Here is a 22,691-nt window from a genome sequence, read left to right on the forward strand (position 1 = left end):
ACGGAACGAGGAAGAAGGAGAGAAAACAGTGATTAAGGTTCAACTCGCCCCCATGCTACCAACACGGAACGAGGAAGAAGGAGAGAAAACAGTGATTAAGGTTCAACTCGCCCCCATGCTACCAACTCGGAACGAGGAAGACGGAGAGAAAACAGTGATTAAGGTTCAACTCGTCCCCATGCTACCAACACGGAACGAGGAAGAAGGAGAGAAAACAGTGATTAAGGTTCAACTCGTCCCCATGCTACCAACTCGGAACGAGGAAGACGGAGAGAAAACAGTGATTAAGGTTCAACTCGTCCCCATGCTACCAACACGGAACGAGGAAGAAGGAGAGAAAACAGTGATTAAGGTTCAACTCGTCCCCATGCTACCAACTCGGAACGAGGAAGAAGGAGAGAAAACAGTGATTAAGGTTCAACTCGTCCCCATGCTACCAACACGGAACGAGGAAATGCATATCTTCTATATGTATCTTGTTGAAACCTATAGCACTGTGTGTACTGACCATCATTCCTGGATGACCAGGGGGTCCAGCGGGGCCAACCATCCCTGGTAGCCCTCTGTCTGCAGCCTGGCCTTTCTCCCCCTTTATACCCTAGAGAGAGTGAGAGAGAGAGAGAGTGAAAGATAGATAGATGGAGCGAGAGAGATACAGACAGGCAGAGAGAGTGAGAGAAAGAGAAAGAAGAGAGATGAGAGAATGAGTGAGAGAGAATGAGGGAGAGAGAATGAGGGAGAGAGAGAGAGAGAGAGAGGGAAAGAATGAGAAAGAGAGAGAGAGAGAGAGAGAGAATGAGAAGAGAGAGAGAGAGAGAGAGAGAGAGAGAGAGAGAGAGAGAGAGAGAGAGAGAGAGAGAGAGAGAGAGAGAGAGAGAGAGAGAGAGAGAGAGAGAGAGAGAGAGAGAGAAGAAGAAAAACAACAGAGAAAGAGTCATGATTAACCTTGCCTGAGACATAACTCTGACATAACACAAAGCTAACACGGAATTTAATCATGCAGATAATCCAGGGTTGGATGCAGATGACACATGGTTTGATAACCTTTCCTTCTACATTAGAAAATACATATGGATGATGATAGTGCTTCTTCTCACCACTCCTGCTGGGCCTGCCGGTCCTGGGGGCCCCGCTGCTCCTGCAGAACCCTACCAAAAAAAACATAAACTGGTCGCTACATTTTCACACACACAAACCTTATTAACAGACACACTCTATACAACCACATAAACCAAGGTGAAAGGTTAAAGGTCATGTACTCACAAGCTGTCCTGGGGGACCGGGTCGACCCTGAGGCCCTGGGGCTCCGGCGTCACCCTGAAAAAGTTAAAGGTTGTTTCAATTTTAAAGTTTTATTTACCACTCATTCATTTCATATGAACATCATTCAAACATCAAACAACATGGTGCATGAAACGCTTGGTTTGACTCACTTCAGTTCCTGGTCTACCAGCTGTCCCCGGTGGGCCTACAGGTCCAGCATCACCCTGAAGAGAGGAGGAAGAGAGAAATGGAGAGCATGGGGGGAAAGAGGGGTGAGGTAGTACCCAGCATCCATAAAAATGGGCTAATAATCTGTTTGGTTTACTGTACGGTAGAAGAGAGTAGGGTGTGTATGTGTGTGTGTGTGGTTGACTCACCTTCTGTCCAGGGAAGCCAACATGTCCATGCTTCCCTTTGAAACCCTGAGAGCAGATAGATCAACAATAAACACAACACACAACACACATCAAATCAAATTGGATTAGTTATAAGCACTGAATACAACAGCTTACGACTTTTACTTCCTCTAGATAGTCAAGTTTGATTGTCGTCTCGGCGCAACTTACAGTGAAATGCTTACTTACAAACCCTAACCAACAATGCACTTTAAAAATTACAATTAAAATAAGAAATACAAGTAACAAGTAATTAAAGAACAGCAGTAAAAAAAACATCTCACAACACACATCACATCTCACACACAGCTTTCAACACAACACACATCACATCTCACACACAGCTTTCAACACAACACACATCACATCTCACACACAGCTTTCAACACAACACACATCACATCTCACACAACAGCTTTCAACACAACACACATCACATCTCACACACAGCTTTCAACACAACACACATCACATCTCACACACAGCTTTCAACACAACACACATCACATCTCACACACAGCTTTCAACACAACACACATCACATCTCACACACAGCTTTCAACACAACACACATCACATCTCACACACAGCTTTCAACACAACACAACACATCACATTCACACACAGCTCAACACAACCACATCCATCACACACAGCTTTCAACAACACAACACACATCACATCTCACACACAGCTTTCAACACACACACACACATCACATCTCACACACAGCTTTCAACACAACACACATCACATCTCACACACAGCTTTCAACACAACACACATCACAATCTCACACACAGCTTTCAACAAACACACATCACATCTCACACACAGCTTTCAACACACACACATCACATCTCACACACAGCTTTCAACACAACACACATCACATCTCACACACAGCTTTCAACACAACACACATCACATCTCACACACAGCTTTCAACACAACACACATCACATCTCACACACAGCTTTCAACACAACACACATCACATCTCACACACAGCTTTCAACACAACACACATCACATCTCACACACAGCTTTCAACACAACACACATCACATCTCACACACAGCTTTCAACACAACACACATCACATCTCACACACAGCTTTCAACACAACACACATCACATCTCACACACAGCTTTCAACACAACACACATCACATCTCACACACAGCTTTTCAACACAACACACATCACATCTCACACACAGCTTTCAACACAACACACATCACATCTCACACACAGCTTTCAACACAACACACATCACATCTCACACACAGCTTTCAACACAACACACATCACATCTCACACACAGCTTTCAACACAACACACATCACATCTCACACACAGCTTTCAACACAACACACATCACATCTCACACACAGCTTTCAACACAACACACATCACATCTCACACACAGCTTTCAACACAACACACATCACATCTCACACACAGCTTTCAACACAACACACATCACATCTCACACACAGCTTTCAACACAACACACATCACATCTCACACACAGCTTTCAACACAACACACATCACATCTCACACACAGCTTTCAACACAACACACATCACATCTCACACACAGCTTTCAACACAACACACATCACATCTCACACACAGCTTTCAACACAACACACATCACATCTCACACACAGCTTTCAACACAACACACATCACATCTCACACACAGCTTTCAACACAACACACATCACATCTCACACACAGCTTTCAACACAACACACATCACATCTCACACACAGCTTTCAACACAACACACATCACATCTCACACACAGCTTTCAACACAACACACATCACATCTCACACACAGCTTTCAACACAACACACATCACATCTCACACACAGCTTTCAACACAACACACATCACATCTCACACACAGCTTTCAACACAACACACATCACATCTCACACACAGCTTTCAACACAAACACACATCACATCTCACACACAGCTTTCAACACAACACACATCACATCTCACACACAGCTTTCAACACAACACACATCACATCTCACACACAGCTTTCAACACAACACACATCACATCTCACACACAGCTTTCAACACAACACACATCACATCTCACACACAGCTTTCAACACAACACACATCACATCTCACACACAGCTTTCAACACAACACACATCACATCTCACACACAGCTTCAACACAACACACATCACATCTCACACACAGCTTTCAACACAACACACATCACATCTCACACACAGCTTTCAACACAACACACATCACATCTCACACACAGCTTTCAACACAACACACATCACATCTCACACACAGCTTTCAACACAACACACATCACATCTCACACACAGCTTTCAACACAACACAACACACATCACATCTCACACACAGCTTTCAACACAACACACATCACATCTCACACACAGCTTTCAACACAACACACATCACATCTCACACACAGCTTTCAACACAACACACATCACATCTCACACACAGCTTTCAACACAACACACATCACATCTCACACACAGCTTTCAACACAACACACATCACATCTCACACACAGCTTTCAACACAACACACATCACATCTCACACACAGCTTTCAACACAACACACATCATCATATCTCACACACAGCGTTTAACACAACACACATCACATCTCACACACAGCATTCAACACACCTCACACAGCTTTCAACACAACACATATCACATCTCACACACAGATTTCAACACAACACATATCACATCTCACACACAGATTTCAACACAACACACATCTCATCTCACACAGCTTTCAAAACGCATCACTTTGAAATCTCACATTGATTTGAGCACCTGCACTGTCAAAACCCACACACAGAAACACTGAGTCATCACAGAATGTAGAATGATTGACTTCTCTTCCTCATGCGTTCTTCTTTGAACTGAGCCAGTTAAGATAACCTTATTTTTAACTGTGCTTAAGTAATGAGGTCTATCTAGTATACCAAACAGAGACCATTGTGGAAAACAGAGCAGAAAACAATAACATGGGCAGCTGATTGGCACATATAGTAAGACCAGGGACATACATACGTATACTGGTATGTTTGGTGAGATCTTGGGTGAGATCAGTGGGTGACGTTTGATGGATTTCTACATTTACATTTGAGTCGTTTAGCTGACGCTCTTATCCAGAGAAACTTACAGTAGTGAGTACATACATTTTAATATCAAAGATGATCAGATACAAGGAACCTGCTTTGTAAGGGCACACCGTGAAAGTGGTGTGATGTCACAGCAGTGATGTCTGTCTAATGACATGAGACACAGTCCTGCTTTGTCAGAAGGGGTAGAGGTCACTGAGGACATACAGTTGAAGACGGAAGTTTACATTCACTTAGGTTGGAGTCATTAAAACTCGTTTTTCAACTATTCCACAAAAAAAACTATAGTTTTGGCAAGTCAGTTGGGACATCTACTGTGTGCATGGGGTTGAGATCTGGAGACTGGCTAGGCCACTCCAGGACCTTGAAATGCTTCTTACGAAGCCAGTCCTTCATTGCCCGGGCGGTGTGTTTGGGATCATTGTCATGCTGAAAGACCCAGCCACGTGCTGATGGTAGGCTTTGTTACTTTGGTCCCAGCTCTCTGCAGGTCATTCACTATGCCTCCCCGTGTGGTTCTGTGATTTTTGCTCACCGTTCTTGTGATCATTTTGACCCCACGGGGTGAGATCTTGCGTGGAGCCACAGATCGAGGGAGATTATCAGTGGTCTTGTATGTCTTCCATTTCCTAATAATTGCTCCCACAGTTGATTTCTTCAAACCAAGCTGCTTACCTATTGCAGATTCAGTCTTCCCAGCCTGGTGCAGGTCTACAATTTTGTTTCTGGTGTCCTTTGACAGCTCTTTGGTCTTGGCCATAGTGGAGTTTGGAGTGTGACTGTTTGAGGTTGTGGACAGGTGTCTTTTATACTGATAACAAGTTCAAACAGGTGCCATTAATACGGGTAACGAGTGGAAGACAGAGGAGCATCTTAAAGAAAAAGTTACAGGTCTGTGAGAGCCAGAAATCTTGCTTGTTTGTAGGTGACCAAATACTTATTTTCCACCATAATTTGCAAATAAATTCATTAAAAATCCTACAATGTGATTTTCTGGATTTTTTTCCCTCATTTTGCCTGTCATAGTTGAAGTGTACCTATGATGAAAATTACAGGCCTCTCTCATCTTTGTAAGTGGAAGAACTTGCACAATTGGTGGCTGACTAAATACCTTTTTGCCCCACTGTATGTAGGGGTCATGTAAAGGTGAAAAGGCACTCACCGGGATTCCTCTGGGTCCTACCGTCCCTGGAATCCCTGGCTCACCCTGAGAGCGAGAGAGACAGAGAGAAAAGAAAGGAAGGGGGAGGTGAGACAGAGAGAGGAGGTCAATTCAAGTCATCCTACTTAACTACTTACATCGACTAACAATAACAATCTACTACCTCTTACCCTCATTCCTGGTTTCCCATCTTTACCGTCCAATCCCTCAAATCCAGGAGGTCCCTTTGGGGGCACACACACACACACACACACGCAGAGAGGGAAAATGATTATTTAAACTCATTGTTCGTGGGGGAAAAAAATCACAATATATCTTGTGATAATGCACACAGACACACTCACCTGCAAGCCAGGAGACCCAGAAGAACCTGGAGGTCCAGACGAGCCCTGCGGACCTTGTGGTCCATCATTACCCTGAGAGAGAGAGAGAAAGAGAGAGAGAGAGAGAGAGAGAGAGGGAGAGGAAGAGACAGAGAGAGAGGAAGAGACAGAGAGAGACAGAGAAACAGAGAGGGACAGAGAGAGAGAGAGAGAGAGAGAGAGAGAGAGAGAGAGAGAGAGAGAGGAGAGAGAGAGGAGAGAGACAGAGAAACAGAGAGAGAGGAAGAGACAGAGAAAGACAGACAGAGAGAGATACACATTACCAGTATCCTCACTATTAAGTAGAAACAGTTATAGGAAACAGAACAAAACGTAGTATGATAAGCTGCTCTACCTTGTCAGCCTTGGGTCCAGGTGGTCCTTCTCTTCCTTGTTTCCCAGGGGGACCAGGGGGGCCCTACAAAGTTCGAATACAGTCATCACATTGTTAGTTGACCACACAACAGTTGACCACAACCTTCCTCCAGTTGCTACGGTCACATGCCAACAGATATTTAACTAACTGAGCCATAAAAAAGACTTGATTCTACTCACCGGTGTTCCTGGGAATCCTGGTTGCCCTTGGGAGCCCTAAAAAGGGTGGAGGGATCACATCAGTATGTGTTTGTGCGTGTGTGTGTGTGTGTGCATGTTGTGAGTCTGTTTTTTGAACACAGCATTTGTAACGTATATTTGACATGCATATTGCATTGTACTATACCTGATCTCCCTTCGGTCCATCGGAACCTGCCAGTCCAGCCTCTCCTTTGGGTCCCTTTGGACCAACAGACAGCAATATTTTAACATGGACAGAGACTTGAACCAAAACCTTGAAAGCAGAACATTCTCCAGAGGACATGAAGTCATGAAGATCAGGGATATGGATGAGGTTACGCGTAAGACATAAAGATGCGGGGATAAAGAGGGTGAGGGATGAGTTTATGGATGATACTTTATAGGGACGAGGGATAAATATGTGAGGATGAGGTTATGGATGATAGGTTATAGAGGCGAGGGATAAAGGGGATGAGGTTATGGATGATAAATTATAGGGACGAGGGATTAAGAAGTGGGGATGAGGTTATGGATGATAGGTTATAGGGATGATGAATAAAGGGGATAAGAGGATGAGATTATGGATGATGGGTTATACAGTAGGGACAAGGGATAAAGGGGATGAGGTTACAGATGATAAGTTATAGGGGCGAGGAATAAAGGGGATGAGGTTATGGAAGATAAATTATAGGGGTGAGGGATAAAGGGGTTGAGGGGATGAGGTTATGGATGATAAGTTATAGGGGCGAGGGATAAAGGGGATGAGGGGATGAGGTTACGGACCGCTACTCCAGCCTTTCCCTGGTATCCTGGGTTGCCTGGTGGACCCTATAGGAGAGAGGACTGGGTTAGGACACTATCTCACACTCACTGTAGTAATAAAATAGAACCCAACAAACACATAGTTATCTACTCACTATCTGACATGTCAACTGCTACAGATAATCTGTTAAAACACCATAGGTTTCTTAGACTATCCAAATGAAGTGAAACCCCCATCACATGTAAAGTGTTTAACGACTGTGTTTGTTCATGTTTACCGATTCTCCCTTCGTTCCCGCACCGCCTGGTGTCCCTCTCTCGCCCTTCAGGCCCTGTCAATCAATCAGTCAGTCAGTCAATCAATATGTTCAATATGATCATTAATATTCATATAAATGTGATGAAACAGGAAGTTGATGTATCTTACAGGAAGCCCAGGTGGTCCCATAGAACCTGGGTATCCATTAGTCCCTGGAGGGCCCTGAGAGACACCATAAAGAAGTATAAATAATGTATCTAATCAAACTTGATCTAACATGTATTGATGAGGGTAGCCATGACTCACTGTTTCACCCTTCACACCTGGTGGTCCTGCTGTTCCTCTCTCACCCTGCTGACCCTGGAGAGGAGAGAGGATGGACGGAGAGAGGAAGAGAGGTGATGAGAGAGGGAGAAAGGTGAGGAGAGAAGGAGAGAGGGCGAAAGGTGGGGAGAGGAGGGACGGAGCAAGGGAGAGGTGAGAAGAGGAGGGACGGAGCAAGGGAGAGGTGAGGAGAGGAGGGACGGAGCGAGGGAGAGGTGGGGAGAGGAGGGACGGAGCGAGGGAGAGGTGAGGAGAGGAGGGACGGAGCGAGGGAGAGGTGAGGAGAGGAGGGACGGAGCGAGGGAGAGGTGGGGAGAGGAGGGACGGAGCGAGGGAGAGGTGAGGAGAGGAGGGACGGAGCGAGGGAGAGGTGAGGAGAGGAGGGACGGAGCGAGGGAGAGGTGAGGAGAGGAGGGACGGAGCGAGGGAGAGGTGGGGAGAGGAGGGACGGAGCGAGGGAGAGGTGAGGAGAGGAGGGACGGAGCGAGGGAGAGGTGAGGAGAGGAGGGACGGAGCGAGGGAGAGGTGAGGAGAGGAGGGATGGAGCGAGGGAGAGGTGAGGAGAGGAGGGACGGAGCGAGGGAGAGGTGGGGAGAGGAGGGACGGAGCGAGGGAGAGGTGAGGAGAGGAGGGACGGAGCGAGGGAGAGGTGAGGAGAGGAGGGATGGAGAGGTGAGAGGTGAAGAGGGAGGACAGAAGATTAGAGAGGGAGAGAAGTGATGAGAGAGGGAGAAAGGTGAGGAGAGAAGGAGAGAGGGTGAAAGGTGGGGAGAGGAGGGATGGAGCGAGGGAGAGGTGAGTAGATGAGCGAGAGGTGAGAGGTGAAGAGGGAGGACAGAAGATTAGAGAGGGAGAGAGGAGAGGGAAGGAAAGATGAGGAGAGGGAACAAAGGCAGAAGTGAAGAAATTAGAAAAGAAACAGAAGAGATCATAAAAGAAAGGCGATTTGAGGACTATAAGTTTAGAAGGAGAGCTATCTCCATCATCTCAGCAATGTAGTTACATATCCCCATACTCCCTGGGAGAGGAAAAGTGGAACACTAAATTAAATCTCTATTCATACTTATCAACACTGCAGAGGTAGAAAGCAATACCCTGGCCTACACACACACACACACACACACACACACACACACACACACACACACACACACACACACACACACACACACAATCCATGGACAAGACCAGTCAATACAGCATGAGGGAGACCGCAGCGAAGGCTTCTTTCCATTTGTGGAATGTGACTTTATCTCCTGTTCTGTGACCTGCTGCTCTCTCTATGAGGAGTCAATGCATGCAATGTAGTTCCATGACCATGACCATGACCAAACCACACTGATACCCTCGTTTCAGCAACCCTCTCCCCAAACCAGCCAGAGGACTCATTCATTATGGATTCTATTGATTTTCATAATGCAGTCAATGTATTTCAGACGACGGCTCTCTGCATTGCTCTCTCTCTCTAGCTATCCTTCTTCTCTCTCACTTTCTGTCCCCGTTTCTATCTTCCTTACCCCTCTTTGTCTCCACATCTGTTCTCTCTCTCTCCCCTCTAATATACAAGGCTACTGACAGCGTAAAGCTATTCAAATCCCTGTTATAGATTCAGTTCAATGTCTTATCAATTTAGCTGAGTTTCATTACGATGAAAAATGTTTCGCAGCTGCTACTATTCAATCAGAGAAAATTATACAAAGCGGAGTGCAGAAGAGATGCGCACACACACACACACACACACACACACACACACACACACCTAGAATTAACGCTGCTTAATGTTTCAAAATGGATTCCATGCTGGACTCGCACCGTTCAACCATTACTGACTTCCATTCGCTAAAACAATGGAATGATATAAGGGGGGTTGGCGTGTTCTCTGCATGGCACTACCACTCTCCATCACTTAGACAGGGGAAATAATTGAACAACTGGTGAGACAATAGAATGGTTTCCTCATCTGAAATAACTTTCATTAAAGAGCTGGAGAGATGGAGATGGCAGAGCCACATCACTATGAGCACCCCCTCCTGCTGATTTAAAGAGATTCAACACTCGCGCACAGTGTTGATGGAGTTTCAAAGCATGCAATTATCCTTGAAATAGAAGACAGCTGTGTGTGCTGACAATTTACACTGACGATGGCCTGAGGCCTGAAATGTTGATGTTTTGTTTTCACCTTTCATTTATGTACAGATCTTTTGAGGCACCAAGATGTTCTAAACACTTTTATTCGACTTTTTCAGTTTTGGATTCATTCCTTTTCAGAACAGTTCTCCATCTCTTCCAGTTTCAAAGCAGAAGAAAGATATGGAGAGACAGACACAAACACACACAGTATAGTATAGTACAGTATATACATGTAGTAAACTCACAGTAAGTCCAGATGAGCCTTGAGGACCAGGAAAACCAGGAGGACCCTGTAGAGGAACAGGCAATGAGAGGGACAACTAAAACAACTGTTCTAAGCTCAGCATTGTGAACAGCAACACTGACCCTTAGCCTGTTACGGTACTACTCCAATTGGCTGAAGGGATACTCATGGATATGGTGGAAATTGGCTGTATAGACGAGTTGGCTGACAACTTCACCAAAATGATAAGCGTGCATCGATGAGGCCGTGTGGTGTTGTGATTCTGAATGGTCAGATAGCTAGCTACAATGACAAGAAGCTGCCATGAGGGGAATCGTAAGTGGCTCGTTTCAGCTCCTTGTATCTTGTTATTGATACTATGTCTTTTTTTTAGGTGTTTTAACTGTCTATGCTAATATGGCTAAAATTCTCTAGGTAACTAACCATCAACTGTAACAATGTATTTGAGAGACAACAAGTTCAAATTTGTGCAAATCTATGTATGTTTTCAATAAATATTTGGAGACTAAATATAGATTACACGTTGTCAACAATCTAAGCCAACTCTGTCTGTTTAGCCACATAGTTGCGCAACACATCTATCTCTACTCTCCTCCATTCTCCAAAGTGTGCACACTTCCTGTTATTGATTTAAAAGCATTGGATTGGTGTAATCATTGGCTGGAGGGAGTTTCCACAATCTGTAAATCCACGATGGGAAGTGCAAACTTTGAGAGAAGGGTGGATATTTGGGAAGTAACCTAATTTAATTCAAGACCTATGTAGTTCTAAGACCTACCACTAGAGTGGTCTATGACCTCACATTTCAAGAATGAACATGAAGTTGCTTTACTCTGCATGATCCTTCACTGATGAAGCTTTATAAGAAACACAGGCCACGTAAACACTATGGCCATGGCCCAACACTAGAAACGCAGCCTTCCAGGAAGTAAGCACTGATCTAACACAGTGGGATAGGTGAAAGCAAGGCGGCAGATAGGCTACATAGTCATGTTCAGTTCGGTGACTCCTTCCAAGAAAATGAAGAAAGACACGTTTTCAAGTAGTTGAACACGGCCCAAAAAATGACATGGAATAAGCACTAGTGACAGAAATGTAGCCTTTAGGTAGTGTCCATGTAGCACAGAAAGAGAGGTGCTTCCCAAATAGACGTTGCCATTCCACTGTAACAGTCACTCTATAAACAGAAGAACATCTGTGGTCAATTCAAATTCAGTAAAGCACAAAGTCAGTAGGAGAGCCATCATAGGAAGAAGAAACCAGGCAAGACAGAACAAGAGCTCAGAAACCAGAACAAGAGCTCAGAAAGTCTGCTTTGGGCCAGGAGTTTTTCCTGATCTAGTACGGTATGGTCAGGTAAAACTCCTGCCTCTAGCTATGATAGACAACCCAGTTTTCCTTACAGACACCATACTTTGACTCTGTTGTGCTGGCTAATAATGTCTCTATATAGCCTTATGAAGAGTTATAATGCCTTAAAATCTCTGGTTTTGAGCTCACCATATTTCCTGGTACTCCAGCCTGTCCCCTTTGCCCCTGAGGACCCTGGGAAATGTAGGCAGAAAGGCACTTCCTGTTAGAGATTCAACATGCTAATAACACGCAACTTGTTATATTTCACCACACTCACAAACAAACACACACACAAATAAACAAACAAACAAACAAACAAACAAACAAACAAACAAACACACACACACACACACACACACACACACACACACACACACACACACACACACACACACACACACACACACACACACACACACACTTACCGTCTCTCCCGTTATTCCAGGTGCTCCTGGTATTCCTGGGTGGCCTGGTGTTCCTGGTCCGGAGCAGCCTCCATTAGATCCATCGGTGTTGGTGGTGGTCTACATAGAGAAGAAGATAAATAAATCTATGAATCAGTGTGTGTGTGTGTGTGTGTGTGTGTGTGTGTGTGTGTGTGTGTGTGTGTGTGTGTGTGTGTGTGTGTGTGTGTGAGTGAGTGTGAGAGTTGGATAGTTAAAGACTGTGTGGACGTACAGGAGCCTGTGCAGCCTCCTCCCCCTGCAGCCTTTGGTTTAGGAAACACTGTAACAAACACAAAGAGGTCATAGGTCAGAACGATGACTCTGCCTAGGCAAAGCTTCAGATGGATTGGGTCAAAATCAGAACCAAAACTGAGAGTGTTATTGATTCTTATGATTCATGAATGAATGAAGAATCATGTAAATCATGTAGATTTATTGTGTTATTGACTGTACGTTTGTCTATCCCATGTGTAACTCTGTGTTGTTGTTTGTGTCGCACTGCTTTGCTCAAACTTTGCCAGGTCGCAGTAGTAAATGAGAACTTGTTCTCAACTGGACTACCTGGTTAAATAAAGGTGAAATAAATCAATAAAATGAACCCAGAAGAATGATGTAGATTCATGAACCCAGAAGAATCCATTAGAATTTCCATGATTCTACAGTCTCGTTCTAACCAGCCAACAATATATATGCCCCCCTAACCACCTCACCCATGCACCCCTCACCACTCTCCCCCATGCCCCCCACCAATACACCCCTCACCCCCAGCCTCTCACCCTCTCACAGCCGTCGGAAGCATGGCCTATGCCAGTCTTGCCCTCGTCTCCTTTCTCTCCCTTGGTGCCCGCCATGCCTGGTACCCCTGGCAAGCCCTTGGAGCAGTCCTCACACACCTTCTGCAGCAGAGGACACACACACTTTGATGACATGAAGTGTGTGAGCTCAATGTACACTGCATGGACACAGTTCATGCATGTTTGTGTTATGTATAATCACATCAGTACAGCTCATGCATATAAATCCAAGAGCAGTACTAGAGAACTCTATTTCCCAGAGTGCACCTCTCTACCTCCTGTCTTACCTTTCCGTCTCCTCGACTGGGGTCCTCATCCTGAGGCAGCCTCAGATGCTGAGGAAGGGCGGGGGGTGGGGGGAGAGGAGAGAAAAATGTAAAGGAAAGGGAGGGGGGGGAGGCTCCAAGTAGATTTTGCCCTTGGAAACTGATCAAAAATCAGTTTATCCGAATCAGCTTATCACTCCTAGCCTTAACCACTAGGGAGCGGCCAATGTAAAACTGATCTTAGATCAGCGTCTAGGGGCAACTTCATCCTTCTACAGTAGAATGTTGGAATACAATTACAATTTATAAGTACAGTTGACTTCTGCACATTGGATGCAACAAAGTGCAAATGGTGTTGAACTGCAGTACAGTCCAAATTCAATGAACGACCCATTCAGAAGTCCCAAATAGCCCTTAACTCCCTGTGTAGTGTATTACTTTTGGCCAGAGTCACATAGGCCACTAGAGGGAATAGGGTACCATTTAGGATTTGCCCAAGGAGACACAAAACATTACAAATCACAAGATTTTGCAAGTCCTTAAAAACACGTTGATATTCAAATCCAGGCATTTATTGGGATCATTGTTGGGAGTTTGAAAGTTGATTGATTTACCTGCATGGGTGGTCTGAAACATTCTTACCACTCCAATCATACCAGGAAACCCACTCACAGTACAATTCTGCCACATTTGAGCAGTGGCGCCCTTCACAGAGTGAGAGAACCTGTGAATTGCACTTAGCCTGGTTTCAAAATCTGTTGGCTCTGTTCAAACGGTTGTTATTAGCCAGAAGAGCTCATTTGAGCTAGCATGATGCAGCTCATTAGGTTTGTTAAACTCAGGCTGTGTGCATTAACAGGATGTCTCAGAGAGAAGAATCATTATATGTCAATGATATTTACTTTATACTTTCAATATACTCCTATTTAAATATCCTTTACTTTTGCTAAATTGTTCTTTTATCCCTATTAAATGGATTCATTTGTATTTAACAAACTTGTCTGTTAAATTATGTTTCTAATAATGTTTTGTGGTTTTAAGGATATGTTTTTATTAGCTAAGATTAAGATAAGAGTGAATTAAGAATTGATCTAAGAATGAAATGTTTTAATAGTCTGTTTTAGGCATTTCAATCCATTGACATATAACATGCAGGCAGGGCCATGGAGCTAGAGAGGAGCTGGTGGGTCAGTATGTCTGTCTACTGTTAGGACTGGAGCACTTAGTGAGTGTGTATGTGAGTATGTGTGTGTGTGTGTGTGTGTGTGTGAGTTCGTAAAGCCAAGTTTCCACTGTGGGTGGATTGATTATTGTGGGGAGGGTGTGTGTGTGTGTGTGTGTGTGTGTTTGTGTGTGTGTATGTGTGTGTGTGTGTGTGTGTATGTGGCAGGCGGCTGAACTGGATGCCAGCTATATGGAAAATAGACCTCATAGTGCAGTCCTCACAACAGAAGATCTACAGGCTCTTACTGTACTCAGCATAACAAGGCTGGACAACAGAGTACAGCAAAGCTCTTCGACTCAAACTAATGGCTGCACTCACATTCTCACACACTCACATTCTCACACACTCACATTCTCACACACTGCATTTATGAAACTACGCCAACAATGTGTGTGTGTGTGTATGTGCTTTTGAGGCACAAATCAATGGTAAAAGTCCTTCTGAAAGGCAGAAAGTGCATTTCAACACTAAAAGTCTTTGAGCTGAGTGCGTTCATTGTTCTAGCTGCCACTAAGTCGTGGTGTGTCTACTGTATAGTTATGTCCAAAGTCTAGAGATCCTCAATGAACTTCTGCCAGAGTGCTCCACTCACAACACAGACCTACAACCCAACCAGGCTCCTCCCTCCCTGCACCGTCCAATCACAAAGCTGCAGCACTCATCTAGCCCCGTCTCCTCTGTCTGGCATGGGTTGCGGTCAAATCCATTTCAATTTAGACAATTCAGCGAATGAATTCCAATTCTAGAATCAGAAAATGTCATTGGTATTCATTGATATGGTTTTTCACAATTCTGGAATTTTATTTTCGAATCACTTTCCGATGTGTCTGAATTGGAATGGAAGTGACTCCAACTCTTCTGTCTTATTACTTACAGTTCTCCCAGGCAGACCCGGCTGCCCTGGTACCCCGTCGTTGCCAGGGTTACCCTGAAAGAAGGAACTGAGATTCAACTGGTTTTAGCCTATCACAGGCTTGCCACATCCCTCTCTACCAATGGTCAGGGGGGGGGGTTACAGGTTCGAGGTTGTAGGAACAACCAATCACCAGTGTTTCCTGGTTTATGTTCAGACTCTTTTGATTCCGCTGTTTAGTTTTTAAAGCACTATTTAAATTAATTTAAATAGTTTGATTCATGTTTGGTTGAAATAGTTTGATTATCTTGTAAACACCAGATTGAATAGCATGCAGGGATCACTGTGCAAGAGGTCAAACAATACATATTTTTAAAGTGCTTTGATTTGAACAGGATATTTGTGCAAATTTTATTCCTGCACACAAAATTGTTCAGTGCTTGATGAACACAGGAACATCATATTCAGACAAATGAATCTATTTTCTTACACAGTGAACTCAGCCTGGTCTTCATTAACCAATATTACATCTTCCTTTCCCATTAACCTGGTTTAAATGTGTAAAATGTTGTTGAGAATTAGTTTAGATTTAACATTTCCCACAAAATCTGAGGAAATATTCTTGAAAAAAACTTTATTTGAAGGTTTTTAATTCATAATAATTGTACTAATGCTAAAATAACTATTTCATTATGTATAAGGAGTTTATAACCAAACCTTCAAATGAAGTGTCATCAATATTCCCAACAATCCCAATGTATCATATGTTGATAGAAATAGTTAACATTCCCAAAGCATCCCACAAGAGTTAGTGAATGTTTAAAGCAGGGCTATGATTTAACAAAGACTCCCATTAATACATTTATATATATATATTTACAGCCCACAAGGTTAACAATAGCATAGAGCTTCATTACATGAATACAGTTGACTTTAAATGTTATTGCATTTATGCAATAGTTCTTTATGCACTTGCATATCTACTTTTACTATTGTGCAACATGTTTACATTAACAAAATAATTTGCTATTTTAGTTCTTCATTAATTTGCATTTAGAGTTGCATTAGCCACGACCTCAAGCTGCCCAAGCTAGAACCCAATGTTCAAGCCAAACCTGAAAAGGAAATGAGTGGAAGGTGGAATAGAAAAGAGTTAGCAGGAGGAGAGAAACATAGGGTGGAGGAGAATGAAGAACAAGTGAGAAGAATAGAGTGGCGAACAGAAGAGAGAGAGAGAGAGAGAGAGAGAGAGAGAGAGAGAGAGAGAGAGAGAGAGAGAGAGAGAGAGAGAGAGAGAGAGAGAGAGAAGGAGAGAGAGAGAGAGATAAAGAGAGAGAGAGAGAGAGAGATACATATTCTGCTCACATCTACCGCTCACACCTACCGTGACAAGAACAGCACTAGACACTATAGAACACAAAGTTGCCTTTGGCCTAAAGAGCAGGAACCCAGACTTCAACAAAGAAATTGGAAATACAGACATTGTCATCCTACAAGAAACATGGTATAAAGGAGACGGACCCACTGGTTTCCCTCTAGGTTACAGAGAGCTGGTAGTCCCATCCACCAAACTACCAGGTGTGAAACAGGGAAGGGACTCAGGGGGTATGCTAATTTGGTATAGAGCAGACCTAACCCACTCTATAAAATTTGTCAAAACAGGAACATTTTACATCTGGCTAGAAATTAATAAGGAAATGATCTCAACAGAGAAAGGTGTTCTCATGTGTGCTACATACAGTTGAAGTCGGAAGTTTACATACAACTTAGCCAAATACATTTAAACTCAGTTTGTCACAATTCCTGACATTTAATCCTCGTAAAAAATTCCCTGTCTTAGGTCAGTTAGGATCACCACTTTATTTTAAGAATATGAAATATCAGAATAATGGTGGAGAAAATGATTTATTTAAATTTTTATTTATTTAATCACATTCCCAGTGAGTCAGAAGTGTACATACACTCAGTTAGTATTTGGTAGCATTGCCTTTACATTTTTTAACTTGGGTCAAACGTTTTGGGTAGCCTTCCACAAGCTTGTAACTGAGTCAGGTTTGTAGGCCTCCTTGCTCGCACACGCTTTTTCAGTTCTGCCCACAAATGTTTTATAGGATTTGAGGTCAGGGCTTTGAGATGGCCACACTCTGACTGATGTCTTGAGATTTTGCTTAAATATATCCACATAATTTTCCTACCTCATGATGCCATCTATTTTGTGAAGTGCTCCAGTCCCTCCTGCAGCAAAGCACCCCCACAACATGATGCTGCCACCCCCGTGCTTCACGGTTGGGATGGTGTTCTTCGGCTTGCAAGCCTCCCCCTTTTTCCTCCAAACATAACGATGGTCATTATGGCCAAACATACATATTTTTGTTTCATCAGACCAGAGGACATTTCTCCAAAAAGTACGATCTTTATCCCCATGTGTCTTTTTATGGCGGATTTGGAGCAGTGGCTTCTTCCTTGCTGAGTGGCCTTTCAGGTTATGTCGATATAGGACTCGTTTTACTGTGGATATAGATACTTTTGTACCTGTTTCCTCCAGCATCTTCACAAGGTCCTTTGCTGTTGTTCTGGGACTGATTTGCACATTTCCACCAAAGTACGTTCATCCATAGGAGACTTCCTTCCTTCCTGAGCGGTATGATGGCTGTGTGGTTCCATGGTGTTTAAACTTGCGTACTATTGTTTGTATAGATGAACATGGCACCTCCAGGCGTTTGGAAATTGCTCCCAAGGATGAACCAAACCTTTTCTGATTTCTTTTGATTTCCCCATGATGTCGAGCAAAGAGGCACTGAGTTTGAAGGGAGGCCTTGAAATACATCCACAGGTACACCTCCAGTTGACTCAAATTATGTCAACTAGCCTATCAGAAGCTTCTAAAGCCATGACATCATTTTCTGGAATTTTCCAAGCTGTTTAAAGACACAGTCAACTTAGTGTATGTAAACTTCCGACCCACTGGAATTGTGATACAGTGAATTATAAGTGAAATAATCTGTCTGTAAACAATTGTTGGAAAAATGACTTGTGTCATGCACAAGGTAGATGTCCTAACTGACTTGCCAAAACTATAGTTTGTTAACAAGACATTTGTGGAGTGGTTGAAAAACGAGTTTTAATGACTTCAACCTAAGTGTATTTAAACTTCCAACTTCAACCGTGTACCCACTCAATAGAATCCCCATATTTTAACGATAACAGCTTCTCCATCCTAGAGGGGGAGATTAACCATTTTCAGGCCCAGGGACATGTACTAGTCTGTGGCGACCTAAATTCCAGAACTGGACAAGAACCTGAAACTCTCAGCACACAGGGGACAAACACCTTCCTGGAGGTGACAGGATTCCCTCCCCCATATGCAACCCTAGACACATTTATGACAACATAACCAACAAAAAGGGGTCACAACTCTTGCCGCTCTGTCAGATGCTGGGACTCCTATAGTAGGTACACCTATAGCTCATCTCTTGGCAGTAGTACTGTAAACTACTGTATCACTGACCTCAACGCAGAGTCACTTAGAGCGTTCACAATCAGTCTACTAGAATCTGAAGTCAAATGTCTACTGTTTGCTGATGATCTGGTGCTTCTGTCCCCAACCAAGGAGGGTCTACAGCAGCCCCTAGATCTTCTGCACAGATTCTGTCAGACCTGGGCCCCGACAGTAAATCTCAGTATCACAAAAATAATGGTGTTTCAAAAAAGGTCCAGTTGCCAAGACCACAAATACAAATTCCATCTAGACACCGTTGCCCTAGAGCACACGAAAAACCATACATTCCTCTGCCTAAACATCAGTGCCACAGGTAAATTCCACAAAGCTGTGAACGATCTGAGAGACAAGGCAAGAAGGGCATTCTATGCCATCAAAAGGAACATAAAATTTGACATACCAATAGGATCTGGCAAAAAATACTCAAATCAGTTATAGAACCCATTGCTCTTTACGGTTGTGAGGTCTGGGGTCCGCTCACCAGCCAATAATTAACAAAATGGGACAAACACCAAACTGAGACTCTGCAGAATTAGGCCGATAAATTCTACAACCACCTAAAAGGTAGTGATTCCCAAACCTTCCATAGCAAAACCATCACCTACAAGAAATGAACCTGGAGAAGAGTCCCCTTAAGCAAGCTGGTTCTGGGGCTCTGTTCACAAACACAAACAGACCCCACAGAGCCCCAGGACAGCAACACAATTAGACCCAACCATATCATGACAAACAAAAAGATTATTACTTGACACATTGGAAAGAATTTACAAAAAAACAGAGCGAACTAGAATGCTATATGTCCCTAAACAGAGAGTACACAGTGGTAGATTACCGGACCACTGTGACTGACCCAAAATTAAGGAAAGCTTTGACTATGTACAGACTCAGTGAGCATGGCCTTGCTATTGCGAGAGGCCACCGTAGGCAGACCTGGCTCTCAAGAGAAGACAGGCTATGTGCACACTGCCCACAAAATGATGTGGAAACTGAGCTGCACTTCCTAACCTCCTGCCAAATGTATGACCATATTAAAGACACATATTTCCCTCAGATTACACAGACCCACAAAGAATTCAAAACCAATCCAATTTTGACAAACTCCCATATCTATTGGGTGAAATTCCACAGTGTGCCATTACAGCAGCAAGATTTTTATTTATTTTCCCTTTTGTACTTGAACTATTTGCACATCGTTACAACACTGTATATCGACATAATATGACATTTGATATGTGTTCATTCTTTTAGAATGTTTACTGTTACTTTTTTATTGTTATTTCACTTTTGTTTATTATCTATTTCACTTGCTTTGGCAACGTAAACATGTTTACCATGCCAATAAAGCCCTTACATTGAAATGTAATTGAGAGAGAAGAGCGAGAGAGATAGAACGGCCAAGGTACATTCATGTTGATGAATGAGAGGTTAAAGATGTACAGAGATAAAGAGGAATGGGTAAGTAAGGAGTGTGTTGTAAAGGGTTAATTGACATGACCCCACCACCCTGATCCCCATCTCTCCTACCTGGGGTCCTGTGATGCCGATGAAGCCCTGTGGCCCAGGAGGACCAGGAGGACCTGGTTGTCCCGGAGCCCCCTGGAACACACACACACACACACACACACACACACACACACACACACACACACACACACACACACACACACACACACACACACACACACACACACACACACACACACACACATACACACACATACACACACACACACTGAGCGAACCACACAGCATTGGCAGGCACCATTCGTAGCCTAATTGTTCCAACAACAAACGCATACTCAGTTGATATTCAGTTAATATGACACAAGAGAAAACCAAGAGGCAGACATGGCTAGTAGATGACATAGAGATCAGACCTGCCACGTGTTTCCTCCCATAGTTCCTGGTGCTCCCTGCAAGGCAAGAGTAGTCAAATTCAGAGCACATCATCAGCAGATCATATGTGTTCAAACACTGACACCCTGCAGTGAAAAATAATCCTGCAGATGAACTCAAAACCAGTTAAAAGAGAGCTGTGTGTGTGTGTGTGTGTGTGTGTGTGTGTGTGTGTGTGTGTGTGTATGTGTGAGTGAGTGTGTCCCCTGCAGAGAGATAACTACCCTGAAGTTGAACTCAAAACAAGTTTAAGATGACCACGTTGTGGCATGTGTGTGTGTACTGTATGCATGGATCTGTGTGTGCATGTTGACCTAGCCATACTCACCGGTCCACCTGTTCCTGCGTATGGAGGGCTGATACAGTTACAGTCTCCAGGTTCACCCTGAAAACACAGACCTCTCATAGATCACACAGAGAAGCTGTGAAATTCATGGTGTGTATTCATGGATGCCATGGGAAGACAGACTCCCCCCCCAAAAAATTTGACCAACAAAAAAAAATAAAAAAAATAAATGTATCTTTCGAAAATCTAAATAATTTATTTTGACTCTCTGTGATTCATCATTTTCCTTCAATTAGCAAGAGGCTGAATGTATCTCACTGGAGAAAGCATCTGAATGAGCGAAACAGAGCCCCTCTGTCTCAGTATGTGTACCCTACCTATCTAATGCTGTTTGGTCAAAAAGAGTAGGACATTGTTGCCGCCCATAACATTGAATGCAAGGGAAGCCAGCGAGCATTTGGACTCCCTTGATAAAAAAAGGTTCAATAATAGCTAAAAAAGGTTCAATAATAGCTAAAAAAGGTTCAATAATAGCTAAAAAAAGGTTCAATAATAGCTAAAAAAGGTTCAATAATAGCTAAAAAAGGTTCAATAATAGCTAAAAAAGGTTCAATAATAGCTAAAAAGGTTCAATAATAGCTCATCAGTTGAGCTAAACGGAGTGAGTATCAAGGGAAGACATATTGGATTTGTCTTCACATCAACCACATCAAAAGCAAAATATAATTTACGGAAAATAAGTATATTGTTGAAACTCATTGGGTTGTTTCCTCCAGTGGCTAGCCATCTAGCTAAAATCAGCCCTTTCCTAAATTAGCCACTAGGGATTTGGACTTGGTTTTACCTAATTATCTGTACTGGTCAATGATTATAACTGTGATTCTGATCCAATCATAAATTCATACATTGTGCCCCTGATCTGAGAGGATGGAAGTTCAGCATGTAGCTAGATGTAGGCTAATGTTAACAAGCTGGCTAATCATTGCCCATGAATGGAAGTTAGGCTAGCGAGCAAGCAAGGTAGACTAGCAAAACGAAAACTAAAAGCGTGTACTATATGACAGAGTACTAGACCATTTTGCCAACATGAAGGAGAGGAGGATGGCATTGGCTTTTCTCTACAAGTAGGGTGAGCCACTTCATATTGAGCTCACGTTGATTGGACTAAATTGTCTTTGGCATCTTTTAGTTGCCACTGTATTAGACTAAGCTCAGGTTATTTGATGATGTTGAAGTTGACATGGTGCTGGACTAGCGGAAACAGCTCCTGTTTTCTTAGCGATTTCTGGTAACTCTCTGTGGTTCTAAATCAATAGTTGTTAAGTATTCTGAAAATGTCGGAAACATTAATAACTTGCTTGAACATGCTGTAGGTCATGTAACTGTTTGTTAGAGGCAATATGTTTTGTGGACTTCACAGAACAGACACTGCTCTCCA

General features: G+C 43.3%; 1 protein-coding gene across 7 annotated transcripts in view; it reads right to left on the reverse strand.

The window, feature by feature from the left end:
• LOC109908536 (collagen alpha-1(XVI) chain) overlaps positions 1 to 22,691 on the reverse strand; it is a 140,252-nt gene that overhangs the window by 6,164 nt on the left and 111,397 nt on the right. For 4 of the 7 annotated variants that reach the window (XR_004203554.1, XM_031793140.1, XM_031793141.1 and 1 more), the window contains 25 exons: positions 21,296 to 21,352; positions 20,949 to 20,984; positions 20,596 to 20,667; positions 15,594 to 15,647; positions 13,516 to 13,563; positions 13,211 to 13,330; positions 12,667 to 12,714; positions 12,414 to 12,512; positions 12,136 to 12,180; positions 10,637 to 10,681; positions 8,244 to 8,297; positions 8,106 to 8,159; positions 7,957 to 8,010; positions 7,700 to 7,744; positions 7,083 to 7,136; positions 6,917 to 6,952; positions 6,717 to 6,779; positions 6,344 to 6,415; positions 6,170 to 6,223; positions 6,000 to 6,044; positions 1,641 to 1,685; positions 1,434 to 1,487; positions 1,264 to 1,317; positions 1,098 to 1,148; positions 509 to 598 (listed from right to left, as the gene is read on the reverse strand). Coding sequence is in view for 6 of the 7 variants with exons in the window: in XM_031793140.1 (XP_031649000.1) it covers positions 509 to 598; positions 1,098 to 1,148; positions 1,264 to 1,317; positions 1,434 to 1,487; positions 1,641 to 1,685; positions 6,000 to 6,044; positions 6,170 to 6,223; positions 6,344 to 6,415; positions 6,717 to 6,779; positions 6,917 to 6,952; positions 7,083 to 7,136; positions 7,700 to 7,744; positions 7,957 to 8,010; positions 8,106 to 8,159; positions 8,244 to 8,297; positions 10,637 to 10,681; positions 12,136 to 12,180; positions 12,414 to 12,512; positions 12,667 to 12,714; positions 13,211 to 13,330; positions 13,516 to 13,563; positions 15,594 to 15,647; positions 20,596 to 20,667; positions 20,949 to 20,984; positions 21,296 to 21,352 (1,449 nt within the window). In the remaining variant the exon portion in view is untranslated. The remainder of the gene's footprint in view (positions 1 to 508; positions 599 to 1,097; positions 1,149 to 1,263; positions 1,318 to 1,433; positions 1,488 to 1,640; positions 1,686 to 5,999; positions 6,045 to 6,169; positions 6,224 to 6,343; positions 6,416 to 6,716; positions 6,780 to 6,916; positions 6,953 to 7,082; positions 7,137 to 7,699; positions 7,745 to 7,956; positions 8,011 to 8,105; positions 8,160 to 8,243; positions 8,298 to 10,636; positions 10,682 to 12,135; positions 12,181 to 12,413; positions 12,513 to 12,666; positions 12,715 to 13,210; positions 13,331 to 13,515; positions 13,564 to 15,593; positions 15,648 to 20,595; positions 20,668 to 20,948; positions 20,985 to 21,295; positions 21,353 to 22,691) is intronic. The other 3 variants (XM_031793143.1, XM_031793145.1, XM_031793144.1) reach the window with 3 other exon arrangements.

This window comes from Oncorhynchus kisutch, linkage group LG17, assembly GCF_002021735.2.
Source record: "Oncorhynchus kisutch isolate 150728-3 linkage group LG17, Okis_V2, whole genome shotgun sequence".
In the NCBI taxonomy this organism is placed as follows: domain Eukaryota; kingdom Metazoa; phylum Chordata; class Actinopteri; order Salmoniformes; family Salmonidae; genus Oncorhynchus; species Oncorhynchus kisutch.